Below are 26,756 nucleotides of genomic sequence, written 5' to 3'. Positions count from 1 at the left end.
GTGGTGTCATCGGCGTGGTTCATTTTGGTATGTGAGATAGGTAGAAATGTGAGAGATGATAGCGAAACGAAATGTTCGTGTTAACAAATGAATGAGAAACTAGCTTATATAGGAAAAAAAACTCAAAAACGCGTGGCATCGTCCTCGACCATCGTCCGCCGATCCCGCAATGGGGCGCCCGATGGTGCGGACGATGGTATATCGTCCGCGACCATCGTCCGTCGAGCCCACAATGGGGCGGACGATACGCCATCGTCCGCGCTTCAACCGCGGACGATGCATCGGCCGTGGTCGTAGGGCGTGGAGGATAAATGGCACCCACTATGGGGCGGACGATCGACGCCGCGGACGATGGCACGCATCGGGCGTGCCATCGGGCGCCTCATAGTGGATGCTCTCAGTGCACTTATCACATTATTTCTATACAATCCTAGGTGTAAATAGGAATATAATTTCATATGAATATGTAAATAGGAATAATCGACCATACGTGGTTGTACCTTTAACTCCTTGAGTGTATTGGCAGAGTTTAACATTTAGTGTAAATTTTTATATATAACATATTTTTATAAATAGTAAATCAACATTTACAGTAGATTTAGTAGTCAAACTAAATGGTCAAATAGAGTTTAATGGTATTTAGTGGCAATGGTAGGGAGAGATAGTGAAAATATCAAATTATCATTAGTCTATTGATATGCTTTTAACATTGTTTGAATCATTCCATTTAAATTTCTGAAATGTTTTCATTATTTGCATATATCCGTTCTATTTTTATTCGATTCAAGGAAAGTGATTAGAAAAAAAAGAGTTAATGGAGTATATGTCTTACTCTCAATTACTAATCCTTAATTTTATATTAAAATATGAGTTAACTTAGTAGAATGTCTGTGCCAAAAAATGTGTTAACGCTAATAGAATGGTGGGATTATTAGTTATTCACTATTAAGCTTTCGGCCTTAATCCGCAAGCCCGGTCGAGCATGATTAGTCGGATTCCGCCGGGTTCGGTACACTTGCGGTTAAACAAAAAAAAGAAATATGCATGTTCAATTTTATTTGAATGATGTTTACTAATTATTTATGTTCATCTTTAACCTAATTAATAATGCCAACGGTTTTTGTTGCTGAATTAATTTGGCATTAATTTTTTTTTTTCAATTTGACATTTTCAAATACTCTCTCCACCCCTGAATAAAAAATGCCAACGGTTGTTGGTGAATTTACTTTAAATATATATTTTGTTATACTATTATAATAATATGGATAGTCACAAAATGCTACCTATATATTGTATAAACTCCAAACTATGATCTTGGCCGTTAAAAAATATCAACAGATGATAAAATAACATCAACCAAAAATGTTAACACATTGTCAACACATCATCAGTCGTTGATAAGTCGCATTTTAGGCCTTGGTTACTGGTCAGTATAATGTGCATAATTGGAATACATCTGCAAAACAGTTGCTAAAGTGTGCAGGGAAGTGTTCTAGCCAGTATGTGAATGTTAGGAGAATTCAGGTGAAAAGAGCTTTAGGATGTTGTTATCCTGACCAGTATGCATGCCAAAAAGGCTCGAGATGGAGAAGAAGGATAGCTGGGAAGATCAGCCGCAAGCAAGGGGGCAAAAGAGTCATTTCATGTTTGAAGTCTACCCTAAAAATCAAGGGAGGCCACCCTATAAAAGGAATCCACTTGGAGAGAGAATCATAATCAATTAGTTCATCAACTCCTACACTTAGTTAGCAATCTCTCTTCGGTGGATCAATCCTTCAGCATTATCCTTCATATTTCTCGTTCCTCGCCACAGCCATGGTCACCTGAAGATCATCAGTTCGCCGGAGTTCCCCATCCTCTCGTTCCAGTCAGCGTGTTTCGTAGTGTTAACAGTTTCATCGCCCGGAGTGGCAAACAATCTTTATTTGCTTTCTTAGTTAATCGCACTTTGTTTTCTTACGTTGGATTTGTCGCATTTTCAGTATTTGCTTACTTTGAAGTCTTAGTTGTGATCCAAATGTTTCTATGATATGAAGTTGTTTTTGTGCATCGGTTCTTGTTTGATGTCGTTCTTTTCTGCCTAGACAGCTTAAATCCAGTAGTTAAGGTAATTTTCAGTATTGAATCGCATGTTTTCATTCTATAGTTAATCTCTCTGAGTTTACAAGTTTAGATAGCTGTTAGATTTTGAATCTGTAATGGTTAAGTGTGAAAGCCCTGTTTACGTGATTTCTGCCAACTTGCATGTTGACCAGTAAGCGTAATTATAGTTTCGGTGTTTGATCTTTTAATTTGAGGTTTTAATTGTAGATATGTGTCCTGGAAGTTGTTAATCTGTGTTTTTATGGTGATGAATCTGGGTTTGTTGATCTGATTTGATTCTTGTTGAAGAAGATAACATCTCTATCCAACTTTGGGACCACTTTTGCTTTTTGGTTGCTTTTTACTTTTGTCCTTTACTTTTCAGCTGTTACTTTTCAGATCTGTAGGCATAGTCACCTAACTACCTCTTTCCCTCTAATATTTCGTTTAGCCTTTTATAGTAAACTCGTACTTTCCATATATTTCCTGAAACCTATGTTCCCCACTTTCCACGTACACAGCTACATGTCAATCATCTTTCTCCCCGCCTCCTAGTCATTAGAGTACCATCTTAAAATCTAGCCTAGATAAGTCTCAACCCAAAGCGTGGTAGCTAACCAAACCTCTCCAGAATATCACCACAATTCCCAAAGCGCATTCATCTCTGTGGGATTCGACCCTTATGTCCACTATACTAGTCAGTAGAAGTGGGTTGAGGAATTATTGATACCAGGTTCAGACATAGCTGGGGTTCCATCCTGATCAATAGGATACATCCTGTGCTCGACACGACACCTGACACAAACCTGCTCTTTCAGTCGTTGATACTGTGTTAACATTTTATGTTGCTGTTATTTTGTCATTTATTGATATTTTCTAACGGTTCAGATCATAGTTTGGAGTTTGTACAATATTTAAAGTTTGCACTTGATTATATTCCTATTATTATATCTATATACGTGAAAAAAGACCTTTTTCATATCCCTATAAATAGTCTTGCAATAAATTTGTTCCCTCTTCCATCTTGATGTTTATTATTGCGATATACTACTAACACAACTAATATTTCATACTCCCTTCCTCCCACGTTACTTGAGACGTTTTCAGCACGAGATTTAAGAAATTTGTGTTTAATGAATTAAATAAAGTAAAATAAAATAGAAGAGAGAATAAAGTAAGAGAAGGGAGAGAAAGTAAAATAAAAGAAAGAATAAAGTAGATTTGATTAGATGTTTTATTTTTAGCCAAAAAGAGAAATGACTCAAGTAATTTGGTACAACCTAAAAAGGATACGACTCAAGTAACTTGGGACTGATGGAGTATTTTTTACCTGAAGTTCATGAGTATAGATCAGAAAAGAAGAGAATAAAATTCAATCCAGTTCTTTTGATACATAAATGCTGCTAGTATTAATGTGGTGTCTTATTTTTTTTTGTTTCTAAGTTTTCTTTTAATTTTATGGGATATCGGCACATAATATCATGAAACTTTCTAAAAGTTGGATTTTTCCCACGAACCATGAAATTGACAAATAATATCACGAACTTTACCCCGAGTTTGTTATTTCCGACCAATGAAAAAATTCCGGCAAATAATATCATGATACGGATTTTTTTGTAATTTCTTGACAACAACTTCGAGAGTTTCAAGATTTTGAATCTTTAAGAATAGTTTTTCTTGAAACACACCCTCCAAATTTTTTCTTCAATCTATTAATATAACCGAAATTTTTTCACTTGTGGGAAATAACAAACCCAAGATAAAGTTCGTGATATTATTTGCCAATTTCTAAGTTCGTGGGAAAAAACCCAACTTTTTGAAAGTTACATGATATTAGGTGCCAATATTCCTAATTTTATCTATTCCTTTTCAAAACGTGAGATCCATATGTCTAGCTGATTAGATACACAATTTGTTTGTTCATAGTTGAGTTATTTTTCTATTTAGAAAAGTTCCCTTATGGTTGAGTAATTTCTTATATAGTACTCCCTCCGTCCCGTACTACTCGCACATTTCCTTTTCGGCACGGAGATTAAGGAATGAGTGTATAGCAAAGTCAACAATTGCGGCTGGAGGTGATAATTTTTACTAAAAATGGAATGAGTGCAAATAACTTGGGACGCCCAGAAAGGAAATAAGTGCAAGTAGTCCGGGACGGAGGGAGTAATAATTAATAATTTTTCTTATTTTTACTTTATTTTCTCTATTTTTACTTTTTCTCTCTTTTACTTTTTTATCTATCTATTTAACAAACTAAACATTCCTTTCTTAATTCGAAATTTTTTGTCACAACTATAAGAGAACCATGAGAGTACTTTGATATCTATCATGACTGAAAAATGCATTAGATATTGTATAATGTGTAATTCTATTTCTTAAAAATGTGCAAAGCGTGTGACAGGACACGTAAAAAAGGTGGTGTTTGATATTTCTTAAAATCATAAATTATTTATGATTTTATTTAAAAAATAATTTTGACGATTAAATAATTAAAAATTGTTTAAGTTGGTCAAAATTGTGTTTATCATAAAAAATCATAAATTATTTATTACAACTTAAACAATTTTTAAATAATTCAATTATTTATGATTTTATTTAAAAAATAATTTTGATGATTAAATAATTAAAAATTATTTAAGTTGGTCAAAATTGTGATTAAAACCGTTGACCGTTATATATTAACGGAATTGTTAACGGAGGACCAATTGTGATCCGATTTGAAATGTCCAGGACCAAAAAATTCAAAAGATAAAGTTAATGACCAAAATGATAAAATGGGCATATGTTCAGGACCAATTTTGGCCTTTACTCATCTATAAATACAGGTTCTCGGTACTCAAAAAATGAATCCTCGAATTATGTATATTAGAAAATGAATTTTATTATTATGCTGAAACTTGAAGAGTTAGAGAGATATGTACTCGATAAATACTGCTATATATATAGTCCGTGCATCGCATGGGTGATCAACTAGTTTAGAATAACTCACAAGATTAGTCCAACAATAACCCAAAAGCCATATTTTATTTCCTACTTTAAAACCTTACAATAATTTTGAATATTGAGTCTTTTAACTCCAACTCAAAAGAATGATAATTTACATGATACTCCCTCCGTCCCTGAAAATTTGTCCCAACTTTCCTTTTTCGTCCGTCCCCCAAAATTTGTCCCATTTCACTTTTACCATTTTTGGTAGTGGACCCCACATTCCACTAACTCATTCCTACTCACATTTTATTATAAAACTAATATATAAAAGTCAAGCCCACATTCCACTAACTTTTTCAATCCACTTTCCATTACATTCCTTAAAACCCGTGCCCGGTCAAACCGGGACGAATTTTGGGGGACGGAGGTAGTAATATTATATATAAAGTGGAGTAATAAGTAAAAAGAGAAGAGTTGAGAATTTGAAGCAACAGGATTGAAGAAACACGAAATGCCGAAGTCCTACAAATCCGCTGTTCAAAAGGGACTCATGCAACAAAGCCTTGTCATTCTGTTACACGCCTTTTTTATTACCCCACGCTTTATGTTATTCACACATTTTTCGTTACCTGCTGCATGCTATGGCAAGAAGCCCACCGGAGGAGTACCTTTCACCCGAGATCGTGAACCGGGGCGTTGAGGGCTCCGGCCCCTACGCAGGCTCCCCTAGCTTCTCTGTCAGGGTGAACCGTGGCCTGCCCGATTTCCTCAGCTCCGTCAACCTCAAATACGTGATGCTCGGGTACGGGTATCTCATCAACCACGGCTTCTATTTCGCGTGGCTCCCGATTCTCCTGCTCGTTTTTGGCACACAAGTGGGCAAGCTAACATGGGATGCTTTCCATTTGGAATACTACAACCTACTTAACACACTTGTTTTTATTGGATTCTTGTCCTTGTTTCTCTATGTATGTCTTGATTTAACTCCTCGTGCCACTTATCTCGTCGATTTCGCATGCTATCTCCCACCCAATGACCTTAAGGTATGTGTTTGAGCCTCTCAATATCTCGTTCATTAAATTAGATCATTTCGACATGAATTTTAAGATATAGTTTGACTTTGTAAAGAAAAAAGTTAGTGGAATTTGGGTTACATTTTTAATGTTAGTTTTATAATGAAATGTGCGTGAAAAAGAGTTGGTCCGCATACTAAAAAGTAAATGGTTTTTAAATCATGGACATCCAAAAATAGCAAAATGATTCTTTAAATCATTATAGTTTCTGGTTAATTAATTCAATTAAGTAAAATTGTAAATTAAAATAAGGATGTGCAGATTTATTTTCGAAAAATAATTTAGATTATGGTGTAGTTCATAAAGTAGGAGAGTGAGTCATGTGTGTGTGAGTTTGCCGGTAAAGAGATTAATATCTGGGGTCAAAGGTCTCAGATTCGAATCGCGTGACTTTTAAAATTTAAATTCATTAACCATAAAAATAAGAGAATAAGTCATTACAAAATACTAGTAGTATAAATTAGATCATTATGATACACCAATAGGGTTTTGCAATTTCATGATCTTTTCCATTTGACCAAATCAGATCACAAGAGATGAATACCTAGAACTAGCCAAGAAATCGGGGCAGTTCAACGAGAAAGCGCTCGAATTCCAGCAGCGAGTTCTCAAGACTTCCGGGATAGGCGACGAGACATACCTGCCACGGGTGGTGTTCCAGCCAGGCTACACGAAAGACCTGACCGTGGGGAGGGAGGAGGCGGCATCGTCCATGTTTGGCGCGGTGGACGAGCTCATCGCCACCACGGGCATCCGCCCCAAAGACATAAGGATTCTAATAGTCAACTGTGGGGTACTCAACACCACCCCGTCCCTCTCAGCCATGGTGATCAACCGCTATAAGCTGAGGCACACCATTCAGAGCTACAACCTAGGTGGCATGGGCTGCGCCGCTGGCATAACCGCAGTGGACCTCGCTGACGACCTCTTGAAAGCCTACCCAGGCTCGTACGCCTTGATAGTCAGCACAGAGGTTGTCAGCTTCACCTGGTATGGCGGGAACGAGCTGGACATGCTGCTCCCCAACTGCTTCTTCCGGATGGGGGCCGCAGCCGTGCTGCTCTCCAACAACCGCCTTGAGCGGTGGCGGTCAAAATATCAACTAAACCATGTAAGTGGTCCACTTTGCCCCACAGGCCAAGTCCAAACCAAACCAAACCAGGGCTCTGATACCACTGTGGGAGTTCTTTTATGGGGCAATTCCCAAAAGGCAAGGCCCTTATATACTGTTTGCACATTTTCTAATTCTGTTCGTACCTTTATGCAGGTGGTACGGACGCACAAAGGAATGGACGACCTGAGCTATAGGAGCATACAGCTCAAGGAAGACGCGGGAGGAAGGCAAGGATTGTCAGTGAGCAAAGATGTGGTGGAAGTGGGAGGGCATGCTCTCAAGGCCAACGTTACCACACTAGGGCCACTGGTGCTGCCTGTTTCCGAGCAGTTACATTTTTTCAAGTCGCTGGTGTGGAAGAAGAGCAGCTCGTCCAAGCCCTACATCCCCGACTACAAGCTGGCGTTCGAGCACGTGTGCATACTGGCGACGAGCAGGAAAGCGCTAGACGAGATGCAGAAGAACCTGGACCTTACAGACGAGTACATGGAGGCGTCAAGAAAGACGTTGGAGCGGTTTGGCAACACGTCGAGCAGCAGCATCTGGTATGAGCTAGCTTACTTGGAAGCCAAGAGCAAGATCAAGAAAGGGGACAGGGTGTGGCAGCTGGCTCTGGGCTCAGGCTTCAAGTGTAACAGTGCTGTATGGAAAGCTATCAGAACTGTTAAGCATCACAACACAAACCCATGGAAGGAGAATTGAACTATCAATTTACAAGGCAGCATCATATAACCTATCTACTTACATAAAAACATTCAATAAACTTATTTATTTTCATGGATAGTGGTATGAGTTTACTGCCCACTCTAGTTTCTGATTGTAAAACTATTTCATTATTGATGTTAATTTTTCGGTGTAACATTCTTCTGGAAATTAAATACTATTGCTAAACAATTCTTTATTGCTATGAATCTGGTAAATACGAGCTTAATGAATTCCAATGTTTGCTCTTAAATTTCTCGACCAAGTAATTCATCTTGAATAATACGGTCGGTGCCTTATAATTTGTCACCATCTGACCCGGCACGAGTATTTAGAAATGTAATAGAAAGTGAGTTGAAAAAGTTAGTGGCATGTGTGGCCTACTGTTTATGTTAGTTTTATAATAAACTATGAGTGAAATTGAGTTAGTGGAATGTGAGGTTTATTAAAAAAAATTATAAAAGTGAAAAGTGACAAATTTTTAGGGACGACGGAAATGAAAATAAGCGACAAATTTTCAGGGATGGAGAGAGTATTAGTATAAAAATTCGACTCTTCATATAAAACTTCACAATAATTTTTGTGATCAAGCATGAGTTATGTGATTTATCTATCACTTACACACCTCATGACATAGAAAAATAAAAATGAGATAAAATTCCCTACCGTGTGCGAACGAACCATTCGTTCGCTATTAAATGTCCTATTTTCCTTTTTACTTCCATCCCCCAATAAACGTTTCATTAAATTTTTTATCATTTTTGACAAATGATCCATATATTCAACTAACTCAGCTTTACTCACATTTTATTATCTACTAAATATTTATAGTATTTTCTTTTATAAAGTCAAATAATTAAGCCATAATAAATGTAACATTATTGGCAGACTGAGGGAGAAGTGCGCCTTTATTTCAAAACACTGGTCTACTGCAGATAATTGTATCTCGACGCACCGGATGGTGTCGTAATCACTCGCGGTACAAGGTGAATCAAGATTGAATTTGGAGGTCGGCTCCGATGTTCGGTCCTCAGTTCTGGTGAGTGCTTCTTTCTTTTCCGTTTTGTCATCTTTGAATAGTTTAGTCACTTTCTTTTCATAATTTTAGATTGTTTTAACTGTATTGGGGAATTTAGTGAACCTTTGACGTCTAAATTAGCTTTACTCGCTTTCATTTTTTTGCTTCATTGTGTCATTTTACTTTTAATGTTTGTACATAATTCAATAAGCCACCGCCGCTCTAGATTGAAGAAAATAATGTTGAAATTGAGGGGAAATGGGGTTAGATGAATATTGAGTTAGCCTTGGTGGAAATGTAGTTTGATTGACTTGATTTTTTATGATTTATATCAGCTATTACATGATACGTCAAATGGGGCTCCGTTTGATCATCGTCAAAGTGGTAAATCACCATCATCTGTTTTCTCCTGGGATATTTCTTTTTTTGTTCTAGACTAAAACTTAGATTCCGTAAGTGTACTGGAGTTTTTTTTTATTCCGGATTTGAGAGAGACGTGTGACCCTCATGCGTCTCCTTTTAATGAGACGCATCACGGACATGTGTCTTTCATAAAGACGCATGAGGGACATGCGTCTTTCTATTTTTCCGAAAATATTTTTAACGACGCACAACCATCATGCGTCTTAGGGAGAGACGCATCTCCCTCATGCGTCGCTCATTTTTTTTACAAAATCATTTTTTGTTGTTTCTCTTTTATAGAGACATCCTTGAATGTTTTATGTTTCACCTTCAATGTGGGACAAAACTCATTCTTGGTTGTTTCTCTTTTATAGAGACATCTTGAATGTTTTATGTGGGACAAAACTCATTCTTGGTTGTTTCTCTTTTATAGAGACATCCTTGAATGTTTTATGTTTCACCTTCGACGTGGGATAAAACTCATTTTTGGTTGCTTCTCTTTTATAGAGACATCCTTGAATGTTTTATGTTCCACTTTCGATATGAGACAAAACTCATTCTTGGTTGCTTCTCTTTTATAGAGACATCCTTGAATGTTTTATGTTCCACTTTCGATGTGGGACAAACTCATTCTTGGTTGTTTCTCTTTTATAGAGACATCCTTGAATATTTTATGTTCCACTTTCGATATGGGACAAACTCATTCTTGGTTGCTTCTCTTTTATAGAGACAACCTTAAATGTTTTATGTTCCACTTTCGATGTGGAACAAAACTCATTCTTGGTTGCTTCTATTTTATAGAGACATCCTTGAATGTTTTATATTCCACTTTCGATGTGGGACAAAACTCATTCTTTGTTGTTTCTCTTTTATAGAGACATCCTTGAATGTTTTATGTTCCACTAAAAAATGTGGGACAAACTCATTCTTGGTTGCTTCTCTTTTATAGAGACATCCTTGAATGTTTTATGTTCCACTCAAAGATGAATTTGAGTTTGATGTAATTGTTTGAGTTAGCCTTACAAGTTAATTACTATAAGACGTTGATGAAGCCTCCAACTGATGTATCCAGCATCAATCTTCTTTCCAAACTTCATCTGAGCTATTCATTTCAAGGCCACAATCACTAATAAATACATCCTCTGCCCGTCATTAGCAGTGCTAGATTACTATTTTAATTTGTCCACGACTAAAAATCGCGGTTTACTCTTACTCAAAATGGTAGGTAGTCATCACATTCCACTAAATTATTTCACTCACCTTTTATTATAAAAACTAGTATCACACCACCCATGCGATGCACGGACTAAGATATTTTGAAACATTGATTTAAAGTTATAAACTAATTAAATGAAATTAAAATAATATCATTATATGAAAATTATAAATAAAAAATATAGCACTATATAATAAAGAAAAATCAATATTAAAACATAATAAACATGAAACAACTACAAAATATAATGTTTCAATATTAAATTACATGATATAAAACCCATTACAACAACCAATTGAATAAAAGAGTAATTGCTCATAAGTCGTTTTTGATAACTTGTTTATACAGTTGGTTTCGTGATTAAACTATCATCACTAAAACTTATAATGAGTTTATATGCTCGTTGTATATTTTCATTTTATTTATTATTAAAAGTCAATTTACCTAGAAAAGTGTTGCTGGTTAGTATCGTATTTAGGAATACAATTAACCTAACTATCAATTTTATTCTAACAGAAAATGAAAGAAAAAGAAGGAAAAGATGTTTGCTAAATGTTCATATGGTTGTTTTATGTTTTATAGAGACATTTAAGAATTAGTTTGTCCACATCGAAAGTGGAACATAAAACATTCAAAGATGTCTCTATAAAAGAGAAACAACCAAGAATGAGTTTTGTCCCATATCGAAAGTGGAACATAAAACATTCAAGGATGTCTCTATAAAAGAGAAGCAACCAAGAATGAGTTTGTCCCACATTGAAAGTGGAACATAAAACATTCAAGGATGTCTCTATAAAAAGAGAAACAACCAAGAATGATTTTGTCCCACATCAAAGGTGAAACATAAAACATTCAAGGATGTCTCTATAAAAGAGAAACAACCAAGAATGATTTTGTAAAAAAAATGAGCGACGCGTGAGGGAGATGCGTCTCTCCCTAAGACGCATGATGGTTGTGATGGTTGTGCGTCGTTAAAAAATTTTCGGAAAAATAGAAAGACGCATGTCCCTCATGCGTCTTTATGAAAGACGCATGTCCGTGATGCGTCTCATTAAAAGGAGACGCATAAGGGTCATGCGTCTCTCTCAAATCCGGAATAAAAAAAACTCCAGTACATTTACGGAATCTAAGTTTTAGTCTATAACAAAAAAAGAAATATCCCGTTTTCTCCTTGTCGAGTCTGTTATGCGAACTGGTATTATGTTGTTCTATATTCTTCAGTTTGTTTGACGTATATTGTTGGTTGCCTTTTCCTTCGAGTCATATGAATGTCATCTTTACTTAAATTTTTCCTTCTCTGTGATTGGAATTCACGGCATGCAGTACTTAAATGAGGCTAAGTGTTAATGTGTTATAGGGTTTCATTATTCCACCCCTTCGTATGCAGTAAAGTTTTGAATTGCCTGGTTGGCCTTGAATCACAATGGTCTATAAGAACTTTAATGTGTCAGACTTTATTAGAGATTGTCTTTGCTGTATCTGGTCCTGATGAATGTTTTCAGTTGCAGACTTACAGTAATTTTACTAGCTAAGAATTGCATTGGTTAATTTCCTTACTCATGGTGTATGAAGTTCTTATGCCTTATAGTATATCTTGAAGTTGTATTTTTTTGGATATTAGGAAATATCGCAAATTATCTCAAGCTTTTCGAAGTTGACTCAGTGTACCTTCCCATGCCTGTAAACTTTGTTTTCATTGGATTTGAAGGCAATGGGAACCAAGGTATCTGGAGATGGCAAGATGCACTCATCACTTTTGCGAATGATCACTTCAATCATCTTACTGTTTTTACAAGGGGGATTTTATCTATGACTATCCCCAATGTTTTGTTTTGCAGATTTTAAGCTTAATCCAGAAGAACTAGAGCGATGGTTCACAAAAATTGATCATATATTTGAGCACACTAATTCCAAAAATTGTAGAAATTCTTACACCATTTTACAAGATTAACATCGATCGTGAGCAACGTCACCATCTTCCACTTGTCAGTCACATAAATTACAAGTACTGCTCGCACTAATTATTCTGTTTTATTGTTTGCCTGATGCTGTTAGAATTTTGATTTAATTGCAGTTGTTGAGACAAAGAAAAGTTATAAAAAAGTAGCCTGACCTCTGCTGTTTGTGTAACATCTATTGGTAATACTTGCTGCCTTTGAAGTTTTCAGCTGTCGTGCTAGTTCAGTATGTTTGAGACAAAGAAAAGTTATAAAAAAGTAGCCTGACCTCTGCTGTTTCTCGCTTTCTTCCGTTCCTTCTGTACCATCTATTGGTAGTACTTGCTGCCTCTGAAGTTTTCAGTTGTCGAGCTAGTTCAGTATGTTTGAGACTAAAAAAATTACAAAAAAAGTAGCTCGACCTTTGCTGTTTTTCACTTTCTTCCATTCCTTTATCGGAAAATCACCCAACCTTATTTGTGATTCTGAAGTGCTTTCTTTAATAAATGATTATCAGATAGACTGGTATAACAGATTCCTGGACACATTGAGAGGCTATATATATCAAGGGAAAGACACAGCTCATATGATACAGAGCAAAGTTCTGCAGGTATATTCTTCTTATGGATAATGCTAACTCATATATTCCTTAAGAGCGGCAGATACCAGTTTCATATCTTTAAATTTGGAAGCTTTTATCGCCTTGTAATGCAAGCTTCTCTTTGGGAGGTCTTCCAGTATGATCTTTCAAAATATCTTGCAGTTTTTGGAAGGGAAGAATGAAAAGTTCAAGCCTTTTACTAAGAAAGATTTAGAGTCTGGAAACTTAGATGGTTTTCATGCGGAATGTCTCACAGATACGTGGATTGGAAATCAAAGGTGAAGTCTCCCTACTCTTCTCTCTTTACCCCCCTCCAGTCAAGATGTTGGTACTTAATAGTTGTTAGCCGTTTTATACCAGGTGGGCGTTCATCGACTTGTCTGCTGGACCTTTTTCATGGGGACCTTCGGTAGGCGGAGAAGGAGTACGTACAGAACAAAGCCTACCAAATGTGGATAAAAATATCGGTGCAGTTGCAGGTATTAGTTGGTCAGAGGAAGTGAAGTAAAACTAATCACAGTTATGGTATTCGGATAAGCTGCAGATCACCTGTTTCCTTTTCATGATTCCATGTATCTCTGAATTCTTGTTGGCCATTTTCAATTTGTGTATATATATCTTATTGTCTATATCCTTTTATTTCATTTTGTGAGGTGTATTTTTGAATCACGTCGGTACACCTTTGTCTGTTTCTAGTTGTCACTGTATATGATATCCTTTCACTCCATATCAGTATAAACCTCCACCTCCTGATAATGGGAAACTAATGTGCTGTCTATTTATCTTTACAATGTTTGTAATGATCGAGAAATATCAGAAGATGAAGCTGAAGATCGCTTACAAGAGGCAATTCAGGATAAGCTTGCGGTGTTTGGTGAAATGATGACATATTTTTTTATTGCTTATGTTCTTTGGAGTCGAGATTTAAAAAATGTATCTATTTTTTTCCACTATTGTTTTGATATCTCTCGGTCTTAGTGACTGGGTGAACATAGTATTAGTTATTACATTAATTCAGTGGGAAAAAAGTTCTATAGAAGGTATAGCAGTAATGTCCGATTTACAAATAGTAAAAAAATTGATTCTTTGTACAAGTAGAGAGATCAGAACTAAAGGAGAACAAACACACTAACACAGTGATCAGACCAATAATATTAGAATAAAATCATAGAACCAATATCCTAACAGTAAAAAGAACTCTCCTACCCAAGCGGAACAGTGTCGTTACTGATTAAAGGTCAGATCCTAGACGGATCTTGCAAGAACAAAGACTCCTTTTGTTCTCTCGAGCCAAATAGTCAACATTCCCTAACTAATATAACTAACCAAACTGACAAAACTAATTAAGCAAAAAGACGATCCCACAGCAGTCGTGACAGCAACGAGTCCAACAGCAGGGCTACGTTTGCGCCTTTCTGATACTCTATGTATAACAGAATGTTGACCCACCTTGAAAGGCATCCACTAGTCAAGCTGTTTTCAGTTTTCTTTTGTGTGGTTTTTGACCTTGAATAGTATTTCTTTCATAGGTTTGAATGATGAATCAAATATTATGCATGAATAAGAATGAGTAACTCCTCTGAGACTTGTTAAATACAGTGGAAATAATGGGATTGGAGAGTAAATGAAAATGTATTCTGACTGGCTGTCCAGTGGAGACCGGAGAGTGCAACCTGGTTGCTCATCTTGACCTTAATGGTGTCATTGAGTTACTGAATATGGCTTCTATGAAACCTTGTACAGTATATATATTATTATGATTCTTGGACCTCTTGTTTGTCACGACTTTATGAAAGACTTGAAATTGTGTTGTATCCCTTGCACGGCTCATGAGATGCTGATATCTTGGCTTTATTTTCCAAGCTTGATTAAAAGATTATTCTTCTTGGTATAATGATTGAGCCCCTTCGATTACTGGAAATTGTCGTCAGAATTTATGAATGCTATGCGCCATTTATGCCTTTACAATCTTCATGTAGAAAGCTTTTGCTGTAGTCATCAAAGGTGTTGTGAAATATATCTATTCGATGCGAAAAGCATATATTCAAGCTGTTAGTATCATCTATTCAATTGGATTTATGAGCTATATTTCATATCAAATGCTGCAGAATGATCAGCATGCCATTGATATCCTTCTAGCTGAGATAGATATATATTAATATGAGCTCTTTGCTTTCAGACACTGTAAGGGAAGAAAGATCAAACTTTCACTCTGTGAAGGTAATGTGCTTTTGCTTAATGGATATCTTTGCTAATTTCCTCTTCGTTCACATTCTAATTGACCGTCTACAACATCATAATAATAGAGCTTGATGAGCGCATTCATGATTTGAAAAATGAGCTCCAGTCTTTTGAGGGCGAGGAATATGATGAAAGTCATAAAACAAAAGCCTTACACGCATGGAGAACTGGAATTTGTTCAGTGATACACATGAGGTTTGCTATTTATTTTTTCCAAGTTAGACATGTCTGATATATAATGTTGTTGGTTCAAAATGGAATCCTGACAATTGATGTATATTACTCTCTTCTCTTGTCTGTCGAAACCAATTTATTATCCTGACCACACTCTGGTCATGCAGGAATTCCAGAACTACACTGTTGCACGTCACACTTTCCTTTCACACCTAGGGGCAACCCTCTGGGGTTCCTTGAGGCACATTATTTCTCCATCCCTTGCAGATGGTGCATTCCACTATTATGAAAAAATCTCTTTTCAGTTGTTTTTTTGTCACACAAGAGGTAAAGATATGTAGAAAAAAGCATTCTTTGGAAAGTAAGACATACTTATTAAACAATTATCTGTTGATCTGGAAAATCTAGTGCATGGGCTCTCTCCTCTTTGGTGTTACCTTCTCAGCAGGTTCACTGAAGGAAATCCTTGCTAAAAATTGTATATATATTGAAGTATATGGATTTCTGTTGGAACATCATATTTTGGAGTTTCGTGAAAGTTCTGTACCTTGATTAAGCGGGCATGAAAGAAACTAATGGGTCTAGAAAGTGAATGTTAAGACCATATATAGTTGAGTAGTTTTAGGGACTTGGTATTTGATTTTCTTAATATTCCTTAACCGTTCTTTTGTATGATGTTCTTGGAGCCTGTTCATCCCACTGTTAGACTAGACCACCTGGATTATCTCTTTCTGAGAGATGGTTGAGTTATGGTCTTATTATCCAACTTTTGACTTTTCCCATAGGTCTGAGGATCCTGCTTTGGCAATGGCATTTTCAGTGGCTACGAGAGCAGCTGCTGTACCTCTGTTACTTTCAGGAAAACACTTCGTACATATCTTGATTCTTCTATTCTTCAGCAGGCTACATGGTCATGCTTCCTTGAAAGCTTTGGTTTTCTTTTCTGGTGCTTATACATATTTCGTACTCCATTGAAGTATTTTCCAAATTCACGTGAACAGAAACATACATATCTTGGTTTCGTCATATCCTAAAACAACACTCGTGGATGTTCATTTACCTTAGATCACTTTATTTCATTTTATTGCTAACCAACTCTCAAATGACCATTTGTCTCATGGATGGCATCTACAGTTGTGAAGTTTCTTTAACAAACAAAGCTTTAGAGGGGAAATGATGGTGGTGATTTCAAGATGAAAACGGCTCTTTGTAGTGTCAAATTAAAAGCTTATATTGATTGTAGCATAACAAATAGGATTTGAGCATTGCCATTAAATTTCTTCAAATCCATTGTCATTTTCATCATTGAGAAATTATTTTTCCTAGTAACAAAATGGATTTAGATGCATCTAATAATAATACTCTCTCCATCCCTTAAAAATATGAACTTTTGAAGGGGCACGGGTTTTAATGCATAATTGGTAAGTGTTTGAAGTATTGTTAGTGGAGGATTGGTTCCACCTCATTAGAGAGAAAAAAGTTCCCACAAATAGAAAGTTCATAATTTTGAGGGATATACTAAAACGGAAATAGTTCATATTTTTAAGGGACTGGGGGAGTATCTTTTACGGATATGCGTTCAAAGATTATGTTTACTGAAGTTTTAGGAATAAACATAGTTAGTTTCTAAGTTTATCGTCCATACATGTACAATTTTTGGATTGAACAAATTGGTTCCCAAAAGTTTATTCTTGTGAAACTAAGTCCCTGTTTTTATCATGTGTAACTTGAATGTAAATGAATGTACAAGAGAATTAAATAGTTTAAATCATTCCTGAAAGTGCAGTGACCTATTTAAGGATATATCCTTACTTTAATCACCATTCAAAGCCTAATTAATCATGTTTCACAGCTAATGTATTTTATTTGTTTATATAGGTTTACATGCACAAAGCAGGTCTACACTGGAAATCCCCATCTTTTGGTTCATTCACAATGAGGGTTTGTTAGTAGACAAACATTATCAGGCCAGAGCACTGTCTGATATGGTTGTTGTTGTTGTTCAGTCTGAACCATCATCATGGGAAAGCCATCTACAGTGCAATGGACAGTCACTTTTGTGGGACCTGAGGTTAAAAATCTTGCTATTAGAGTGATCAAATGGACACAGATTGGAACTTGGTGAAAAGAAAAAAAAAATTAAAAGTAGTATAGGCTAATTCTTGTTTGCTTAGATGGATGGAATTTGGGATATCCCAAGGCCCTCGATAAATCCTGTCATTTGAGCTAAATTTGCTTGACATATCCCATTGAAAAGGAGGGATTGGAGAAATCAATAAAAATACTCATTCATATCTATCTAATCAATTTATGCAAAGTAAACACCCCTGAAGTGAAAATCCCTGTTGCACTATAAGTGCTTCGTAGCTACTGTGAACTTTCCTGTTTGATAGTTGAAACTCCAGTTATATATAAGTATTTGGGACTTGTATGAGAAGTAACTTGGTAACAAGAGCATTAACTTGGATTCATTTGCATTTACTCAGAAGTTTAGCTGCTCCCATCCAAATGAAATTGAAGCATATCTTGATATTGGTATCCTTACACCAATGAGTTATGCTGTACATAGATTTAATTTGGCTCTAGCTTCCCCTTTAGCTGAATCTATTGGTTACTTCTGTTCCTCTTTTTTTTGATTCTTTTGTGATCAGTTTCTTGTGAGTTTTATAACTTCTAATGTGGGGATGAGAGATGGAATAGACATCTGCATTACAAATTATGGTCTGAATCATACGTTGATGTGCGACAGGAGTGGACATGGTCAGTGGGTTGTAACCCGTTTTCTGTTACATCCCATATTTCCCAATTCCAGTCTGATAGGAGCTATATATATACTCACAACTTTTGATTTGTGGTATCACGGTCTTGGTAATATCAACAATCATCAAACAAAACAAAGTCAAGAATCTTTGCCGGAGTAGCTCTGTTATTTCTGGAGACAATAGATGAAAAAATACCCTAAATTGATATTAAATGTCTAATTCAGGTCCTTCAGGAGCATAGTTTGTACTTTATCGTAATGCCACGATAAGGGGAGACAGCTTCATTCTACGTTTACATGATTTTCGTTTTTGGTTTCTTTGAATCTCTTATTGTTGACACTAAATGAGAAACGGCAGAACATACTTTCAAGCTCTTCCTATCCCAGAGGAGCGTGAGTTGCTGAACAAGAGTAAGTGCACAGCTGGAATGACACCAATGCTGATTATCTTTCAGATTTCAAGTGTTACTTGAGAACTACGTTATGCTGATGCCTTGAGACTGCAGATTTGCTGATTATGTGAATGTCGAGTCTCCATCCAATTCACTGCGTTTGACATGACTACAATTCCTGCGTTTTTTGTTGTTGGCCTTGCACTCTGGTTTGTATTAAAGCCGAAGCGACCAAAGCCAAAGATCAGATCAACTGAGATGGAGACGTTTTGTAGCCATCAGATCACCAGGCGCAGGAGATTTGTGAAATAACATTGGATATGCAACTATTCGTAGTTTATATTAAACGTAGCGGTGAATTAAAATGAAATAAAATAAATCAATCCAACTTAGCCCAACGTAGTAGATATCCTCAATATGTATTTTTATAATGAAGACAAATTTGTGAACACAATAAAAATGATACCTGCCAAAATAGTGATAGCATACCACAAGGTATTACATTTGTTAGAGCACATGTGCTAATAGACCCACGTCCCACAAAATAGTGCACGCTAAGTTGTGTCACATGAGTTCTTATAGATACTTTGCCAATTCCATAAAAATAGAGACTTTGGGGATGACAAATATTTTAATACAAAATTGATAAAGTGAGAGAGTTAGAATGAAAAAGTGATTGGAGTATTGTGAAAAATGCATCCCACATCATAACTGAGAAAAACCTACCAAAAATAAAATGAACTAATTTTATAGGATAAACCAAAATGGAAAATGTAACTATTGATTTAGAGACAGATGGAGTATTAGAAAATACACATTTGAGTGGAGAAAGAATCTCACTTTATTAGTAGTGTGTTGTAAGTAGAAAAATAATGGGTCGCATATGGTAATATTGTAAGGAGTGGATTACAAATTTAATCCCTGAATTAAGTTTGCATCTTTTAGAAGATGTTGGAGTTTTAAAATGTTTTGGGAAATCTAAAATGTTTTAAAAGATAGAGGGGTTTTAAAATGTTTTAGAAGATGATGTTCAATAACATAATTAGTTATTGTGATATTTTGATGTACTTAAAACGTTTTAGAAGATTTTGGAGATTAGGCATGCTTTGTTTATAAATATTTGTGTCTTGATTTTCATAAATCAACTTGCTCATCATTCCATATTCCAGACATAGTCAGACACATGCTTTATCATTTTTTAGTTAAATACTACTCCATGAAGGATGGTATACTAGGACATGCAAAATTTTATTATAAAGTAATGAATAATCTTAGCATTGATCCTTTTAAAAAGTCAAAATCTACTCTTACCTCCGAAAATGCAACAAAATACACAGATTGGGTCCGTGCACTAAAATATCAAATCGTACACACATAAAGAATTGAGAGTATCTCTTTACATTTCAGGATCGAGGATTCTGTAAATTGTAGAACAGAAGTTTGTCATCTATAATTAGTGTGTATGTAGCTCGGTGATGAGCTTGTAGTCTCTTACTGCTATACGCTGTTGATCAATAAAGAAGTCCTCCATTTCCCATGGATGTAGGTTCTTGTAACCGAACCACGTACATCTTGTGTTCGATCTATTTCTTGTGTGAAAGTTCTTGAAGTTCTTTCCAGTTGGTGATTCTTCTTGTTCAAGTTCGTGTCAGGAATTAACTTCACACGTTCAGTAATAGCTGAGTGGCATATTGAGAAGCTCTCATAGTCTCAAGGTCAAAAGTTCGTATGCAGATCAAATAAAGCACATAGAGTTCACGTACTTGATCAAGTTAAACAGCCAAAAGATCAAGCAAGCTACTATCTGGTCGTTGGTTATGCAAACGGAGAGACTTAGAGCTTTCAAGACCTTAACCCACAATACTATAAACTAGTAAAGGGAAGTAAGGGTCGAATCCCTCAGGGACAGAGGCGTGTCGAGTTGTGTTGGGACATTGAAGGGGTTTTGGCTGCGGCCACGCTTTCCAGTGGGTTAAGTTGAGATTAATAACTAAACTGATCAACTTACTAGACAAACTCAAAACCAAGTGACATGCTGGACTGATCATCTAAACTAAGGATGTGATGATACATACGTAAAAAGTAACTTGGGACCACTGACACAACTAAACGCACTACTAAAAGCTGAAAATAATGAAAAGGTGAAAGGGACTGCTACTCTAACGAACTACAACCTTCTTCTTCGCGAAGCAACTAAATGAAACAACTACTGCAGATTTAAACAAAGTAGCTAACATAAAAAAAACAAGAAACAGACAAATTAAAACACTGATCCATGCAAATCGAACAGAAATAAGCAGATCTATAGCATCTATCCTAATCTCATGCAAGTTGACGAACTAAAACTCAGATCTAACTACGCGAAATCAGAAACAGAACGGTGAACAATAAGCTGAACAGAATCTAACTCAGATATCATCAACTCCAAACCAGCATGCATCGCAAACTCCATCTCAGACTTAGATCTAAATTTAAACAACTAAATGATGCAGATCTAACTTAAACACAAAGCAGAACTAGAACTAAACAAAAGAAATGAAATCAGAGAACATCAGATTCAAAACCACTTGCATTAAAAACTCCATTTCATAAACGATCTTCAATAACCAAAACAAAAATAGAATTTTGAACTCAAATGCTAAGATCGATCAACAAACGGAAGATAACTAGAGTTAACTAAAAGTAAAACATCAAAAACAACTAAGATTCAGATAGATAAACTAAAGACAAGGTAACAATGTTTTGACCCCTCGGGGTGTAAAGAAAACACAAACGATGAAAAAGGCTCTGGCAGATCTTACTCCCTCCTCCCTTGATGAGGAAGAAGAGAGGAATGTAGTGGTTGAACGTCTATTCTAGTGGCTCCTAGTTTCCTTGCTCCATGTTATGACTCAAGTGTGAAGTATAGTGACCGAGGATGATGATTGCTGACTCTCCAAACAAAACTTTCCCCGGTGTGCATTCTCTCCACTATTTATAGGATGACCTTGGGCACAAATCCCTATGGTAAGCTCATCCTGATTTGACATTAATGCCCTTGAGATAGCATCTTTCTTTCTCTTTCCTATGACTCATCATCTCATGTCTTCATGTGGCGAGCTCCCTCTTGATCAACTTGTTGGCTAGCCAGGCTCCATTGCTTGTCCCCAATTGATCAACTAGTCTTCGGCTCTGGCCATTTTTCGCTTCTTTCCGAGTTGATTAAGTTGTTCATGCACTCTGCCGCTTCAACACTTTTTAGCTCATGCACACTTAAATTCACCACTTTTTTTGCACATTATCAACCCGGTTAGTATAATAAACCCCTATAAAACCATACTTGTAACGAGCCCTATCACATATTCATAAGTTTAAATTCAATACAATTGGAAATTCTAACCCTCTACAAATTAAATGTTTTGATGTGGTAAAGATAATTATTCTAAAACTCGATTATACTTTGCATGAGTGGTTAGAACGAAAGGTAGTCATAGGCTTTAATGGGGATAGACAAAAGACAATTCAATATGGATTGGTGGGATAAATTAAAACCGAGTTTAAGTCTGTTTTGGCCTCGTTAAATAAAAAATTCATATCATGGCAATTTGCGATCAAAGTCGTACCATGTCCCAAAATCCAATTTTAGATGCACCCGCATTATAACTAGAAGAATGCGATAAAAACAATTTTACGGAAAGAGTACAAATTCATGCAAAATTATTTAATTGGAAACGAGAAAATAACATCTCTGATTAAAACAGATTAAAAGGGAGACGTGTAGAGGATGAGGATTCAGTTTTTGTATTTGTATTTGAGATGAGAGATTGATAGGGAGTGGATAGTGTATCAGCTATTTTATTCTATTTTATTGTATAATGAGGTTGAAGTATCTTGGAAGAATCAATATTTGGGACGACTAGTGTCCGTAGGCATTTCCATTTATCATTTTGTAATTTCTCGGGTTGACTCAGGAAAAATCGAGCTTGATTCAAGCAAATACTACAAAGAAACACGTTAAAATCTTTGTCATTCATAACCTTGTCTATTTTTGATGGAATATAAGTAGAAACAACAAAATTTCAAAAGTAATTGACATAATTGCAATTTTGTAAACTTTTTTAGATACTAGTAAAGAGATTATATATTTCTCCCACAAAACGAGAAAATAGATCAAAATGAGATCTCCATTCCCAGTTCCCAACATAAAATTGTGATCATATTCTGCCTCTCTTCACTTCCTCCTTCTATATTTACACCTGCCGACAAAATTCTGCTCACTCAATTCTAGTTAATGTAGATCGCTGGAGGCTCTTCTTCTGGGATCTAAAATTCCAAATGCAAATATACATTAGACCATTTACTTTGGGTCATATAATAGATATATACAAGTAGTAATAATTTTGAACATGCTTAATTCACTGATCCTTTAAATACTCGATCATATATGTCTACCTTTAACTCCCGAATTCTAGGATGGGGTTCATAACCAACCTCACTCTTGTGCAGTTCGAGAAAAAAACTTACTTTTCATATCCCCTCTCTTGCCGTAATCAACTCTAATAAAGATGTTAACAAAGTGAGCAAGGAAACCTAAAGACGGGTTCAACCAGCATACCTCGCCGACATTCCATTCAACTTTCGTCCAAATGCCAGCATCCACATTAGCGTTTTCCTTTGGAGTGTTGTTGCTGAGAAGATTTATAAGCATAAGAAGCACATAAAAGCTACCACATTTCAAAATCACAGGACATTTTAGTATATTAATTCAAACAGGTGGTCATGGAAAAAAATAAAAAGCAACCCTACTACATTTCAAAATCACAGGACATTTTAGTATATTAATTCAAACAGGTGGTCATGGAAAATAATAAAAAGCAACCGTGATAATGATTTCCAATTGCATGAAACATAGAATGGAAGGCTTCTCAGAAGGACAGACATAGTAAATATTGATGTGGAAGCAAATTTTAGCAGAATGTAGTGCATATTCAGTCTAACTAACTAACCATTTTACCAAAGAGACAGCATAGTAAATATTGATGAAATGTTGGAAGAACTTACATCAACTGGGTGCTGGTGTTGGTCAATCCAATGCTACTGGAAGCTGAAATTGGTTCATTGGTGAAAAAATTTAACTGTTTACCCGCCCCATTTCCTGTCTGTGGTAAGCTGGCCGGAGTTGAAAATGGATTCTGCTGAGCACTTATTGCACCATTGTTGGAGCTTGTAGTACCAGAAGGAGAGAAGCTCTGGGGAGAATGTTGAGGTTGGATACCAAAAGAGCCTACAAGGTAAAGTGGGAGATTAATGTGCGTTTCAGAATTCAGATCATTACTCCATTAGCATAACTGCACATTTAATAGTGTACCTGAAGTGTTGAAAGGTGAATTGTTTGTTTGAAAGCTAGATGGCTGAGTATTGTTCTGGAATGCGTTTGGTTGACCAAAGCTAAAATTAGGTGCAGCTGCAGACCTAGAGCCAGCATTAAACACTGGAGTTTTTAATGAAAGCTAAACTTATGCAAGTGAATGAATAATAAATTCCAGCAAAAAGGACAGAAGTTGCCTCATCTAAGACCTTGTGTTTGATGATCCACTCAATTGACTAAAGCTTGACACCTGAGAAGAAAAACCATTGTTCACGACTGGAGCAATTGTACTGCCTCCACCAAACATATTTTGAGAACTCGGAGTAGGAGCTGAAGAAACTGGGTAAGGATTTTGTGCAAGGTTCTGAAACTCAAGTAACTTGGAGTTGAGCAAATTCCTCTCTCTCTCAACCTAGTCAGAAATATACGTATAATTACCATATTCTTAAGCAGCAAGAGAGAAAGAGAATGGAGGTTTAGTAAGACTCTAACACAGATTTTGGTGTGTTAGACAAGAGTTAAAATGAAGATCTATTAGTGCGAATTTCCCTACAATGGACGCTAAGTCTTTTCCATGTTTGGCATCATCATATGCTAATGCACGCAACTCATCATAGCTGATGTCACCGACAATGTCACAGGGACCACTGCAGATTAAAGGAAATTTCAGTCATAAAGAAATAGACAAATGTTTTGACTTGAAATAACGGCTACAAAATATCCCAGAACAGTAGTTAAAATGGTGCCAAACATGCCTCCCTTGAAGATGTACATGAGTGCAATAGGAAAGCAGAGGATCGATTCAATTATTCCCTCAATAATTTCTATTGTTATTGGATTCAATTATTATTAGTATAATAAAGTCCAATGCATGGCCGAATATCGGAAGGTCTGCATGAATAAAATAGTTATGTTCCAAGTCAGGATTTCATCTTTTGGGATCACCGTCATTTGGAACAGCCTGGTTTAGTTCTATGCTTCCTCACCTAACTCTACCAACTATAGGCAAAATGTTGAAATATACGAAGAATTTCGGGTACCATTCAGAGGGTTCAAAATTCCCCTTTATTGAGAATAAAATTGCAAAGAGGTAGAACTAAAAAAGTTAGAACATACTTTCGACTGTGACCATAACAGGTAAGTTTCCATAGGGGTTTCTCATTTTCGAGATCTTCCAGTATCACCCGTTTGCAGGACTCGATATCAGTTGCGGTGCACCTGTATATGTACCCAAATCACATCAGATGATAAACTTGAATAATAATATAAGAAAGAGAAATGAATAAGCTTTGCATCTGAAAGACATGAGATGCACTCACGTATGATTAGCAGCTGAAGGCTGATTATTAGCTTGCCTTGAAGCAGGAGCACTGCTATTGTTTACGTTGGAAAAACGACTCCACTTATTATCAAATGGCTGACAAAAAGATATCAACAAAATTAACCACTTTGAGATCAAGTAATTTTTCAATGTATCTGTCACTAAAATATATTCAAATCTAAAACATAATAACTGGCAGCACGATGATATATCAACCCTGTAAACTACAAACACAATCAACTGCTTGAAAAACCACAGAAAGAACCTTGACTTGATTTGGTTTGGATACAAAGCCATCACCCCCTCTTGAGTGTGCACTGCTCTGAACACCAAAACCAAAAGGGTTTGGCTGCGGATTTGGAGTACGACTAGTTTGAGCGCCAAAACCAAAAGGGTTTGGCTGTGGATTTGGAGAACGACTAGTTTGAGCGCCAAATCCAAAAGGATTGCTCTGACTTTGCTGTGGCGTGGTGTGAAGAAACTTACAACGGGTGCCATACTGACAGCTGAAGTAAAAGAAAATAGGCACTAATTAGAAAGTGCATCTAGCAAATGCAGCAATAGAGACCTATGAAATGAAGTTATTGCATTTTAATCCCCCAAAACAAGCAGAAGATCATATAAACTATCAAACCATCAGCACCAAAAAGATGAACACCTAGAGCACGGAATGAAACTGAGCTGGCAAGTCCTTTAATTAGTGAACATGTTAAATTAAGTAGTTTCATCCCGTCAATTTAAACTTTTCCACACCAAAGACTCATCTTCCAACAAATGTAACATCTCTGATCGCTAGGGCTACTCATCCATAGTGAGGCACTAAGACTTATCAAAATCCCCCTTTATCAACTCGCATTCATAAATGAGTGAATAATCATACAAAATCAATTACAGCATCGAAAAGCAATTAGGTTGTGACGAAAGAAGTAGTAATTGATTCAAGCAAAGCAAGCAAGAACGCAGATGAAATATAACCGAATTGAGATGATACAAATTAGGAATAATGCCAGAGCTGAGAGAAATAGAATCATACCTGCCACGCTGAAAATACCTACAGAGTTCTTTCTTCGGAGGCATGCTTGAATTTGGGATTTAATTTTGTGAGGGAAATCAAATAGGGGTTTATGAACTATGAACGGAAGAAATGAACCCTGTTGCGTCACGGTGACGCCACTGAATACTCAATTACCATTTTCCTTCCTTTTATTTGCCGGTTAATTGCGGCTATTATTACATTAAATTGCAAATTTTTGGATTTTAATATAATGCTGGATTTTCTGAACAACTGTCCTATATGTCAATTTAATTTTATAGTTACTCCATAATATAGATATTAGGTCATCCGCATATGTCTCTTATCCGTCTCTTAACCGTCTCATATCTTCATTATTCATGGGCTTCATTGTACTTTTCACCCCATCTCTTAACTAAGAGACAACATCTGCAT

At 36.2% G+C, this 26,756-nt stretch overlaps 2 protein-coding genes and 1 pseudogene across 2 annotated transcripts; 2 read left to right on the top strand and 1 right to left on the bottom strand.

Annotated features, from left to right (window-relative positions):
* Nucleotides 1-5,647: 5,647 nt before the first annotated feature.
* On the top strand, nucleotides 5,648-7,980 carry LOC121778402 (3-ketoacyl-CoA synthase 10-like). The gene is made up of 3 exons (XM_042175752.1): nucleotides 5,648-6,053; nucleotides 6,610-7,194; nucleotides 7,351-7,980. The coding sequence occupies exons 1-3, from the start codon at nucleotides 5,652-5,654 to the stop codon at nucleotides 7,897-7,899; spliced, it is 1,536 nt and encodes a 511-aa protein (XP_042031686.1). The 5' UTR covers nucleotides 5,648-5,651; the 3' UTR covers nucleotides 7,900-7,980.
* Nucleotides 7,981-12,580: 4,600 nt separating this feature from the next.
* Nucleotides 12,581-17,584, top strand: LOC121779070 (annotated as a pseudogene).
* A 5,033-nt stretch (nucleotides 17,585-22,617) lies between these two features.
* Nucleotides 22,618-26,493, bottom strand: LOC121778405 (zinc finger CCCH domain-containing protein 16-like). The gene is made up of 10 exons (XM_042175756.1): nucleotides 26,343-26,493; nucleotides 25,575-25,815; nucleotides 25,308-25,405; nucleotides 25,105-25,206; nucleotides 24,542-24,635; nucleotides 24,198-24,400; nucleotides 23,989-24,092; nucleotides 23,682-23,904; nucleotides 23,236-23,308; nucleotides 22,618-22,943 (listed from the first exon to the last, which is right to left on the bottom strand). The coding sequence occupies exons 1-10, from the start codon at nucleotides 26,384-26,386 to the stop codon at nucleotides 22,905-22,907; spliced, it is 1,221 nt and encodes a 406-aa protein (XP_042031690.1). The 5' UTR covers nucleotides 26,387-26,493; the 3' UTR covers nucleotides 22,618-22,904.
* Between the last annotated feature and the right edge of the window lie 263 nt (nucleotides 26,494-26,756).

The sequence above is a fragment of the Salvia splendens genome, chromosome 19, assembly GCF_004379255.2.
Source record: "Salvia splendens isolate huo1 chromosome 19, SspV2, whole genome shotgun sequence".
NCBI classification, from domain to species: domain Eukaryota; kingdom Viridiplantae; phylum Streptophyta; class Magnoliopsida; order Lamiales; family Lamiaceae; genus Salvia; species Salvia splendens.
Note: the sequence above shows the minus strand (reverse complement) of the source record. Positions and strands in the feature narration are given on the sequence as shown.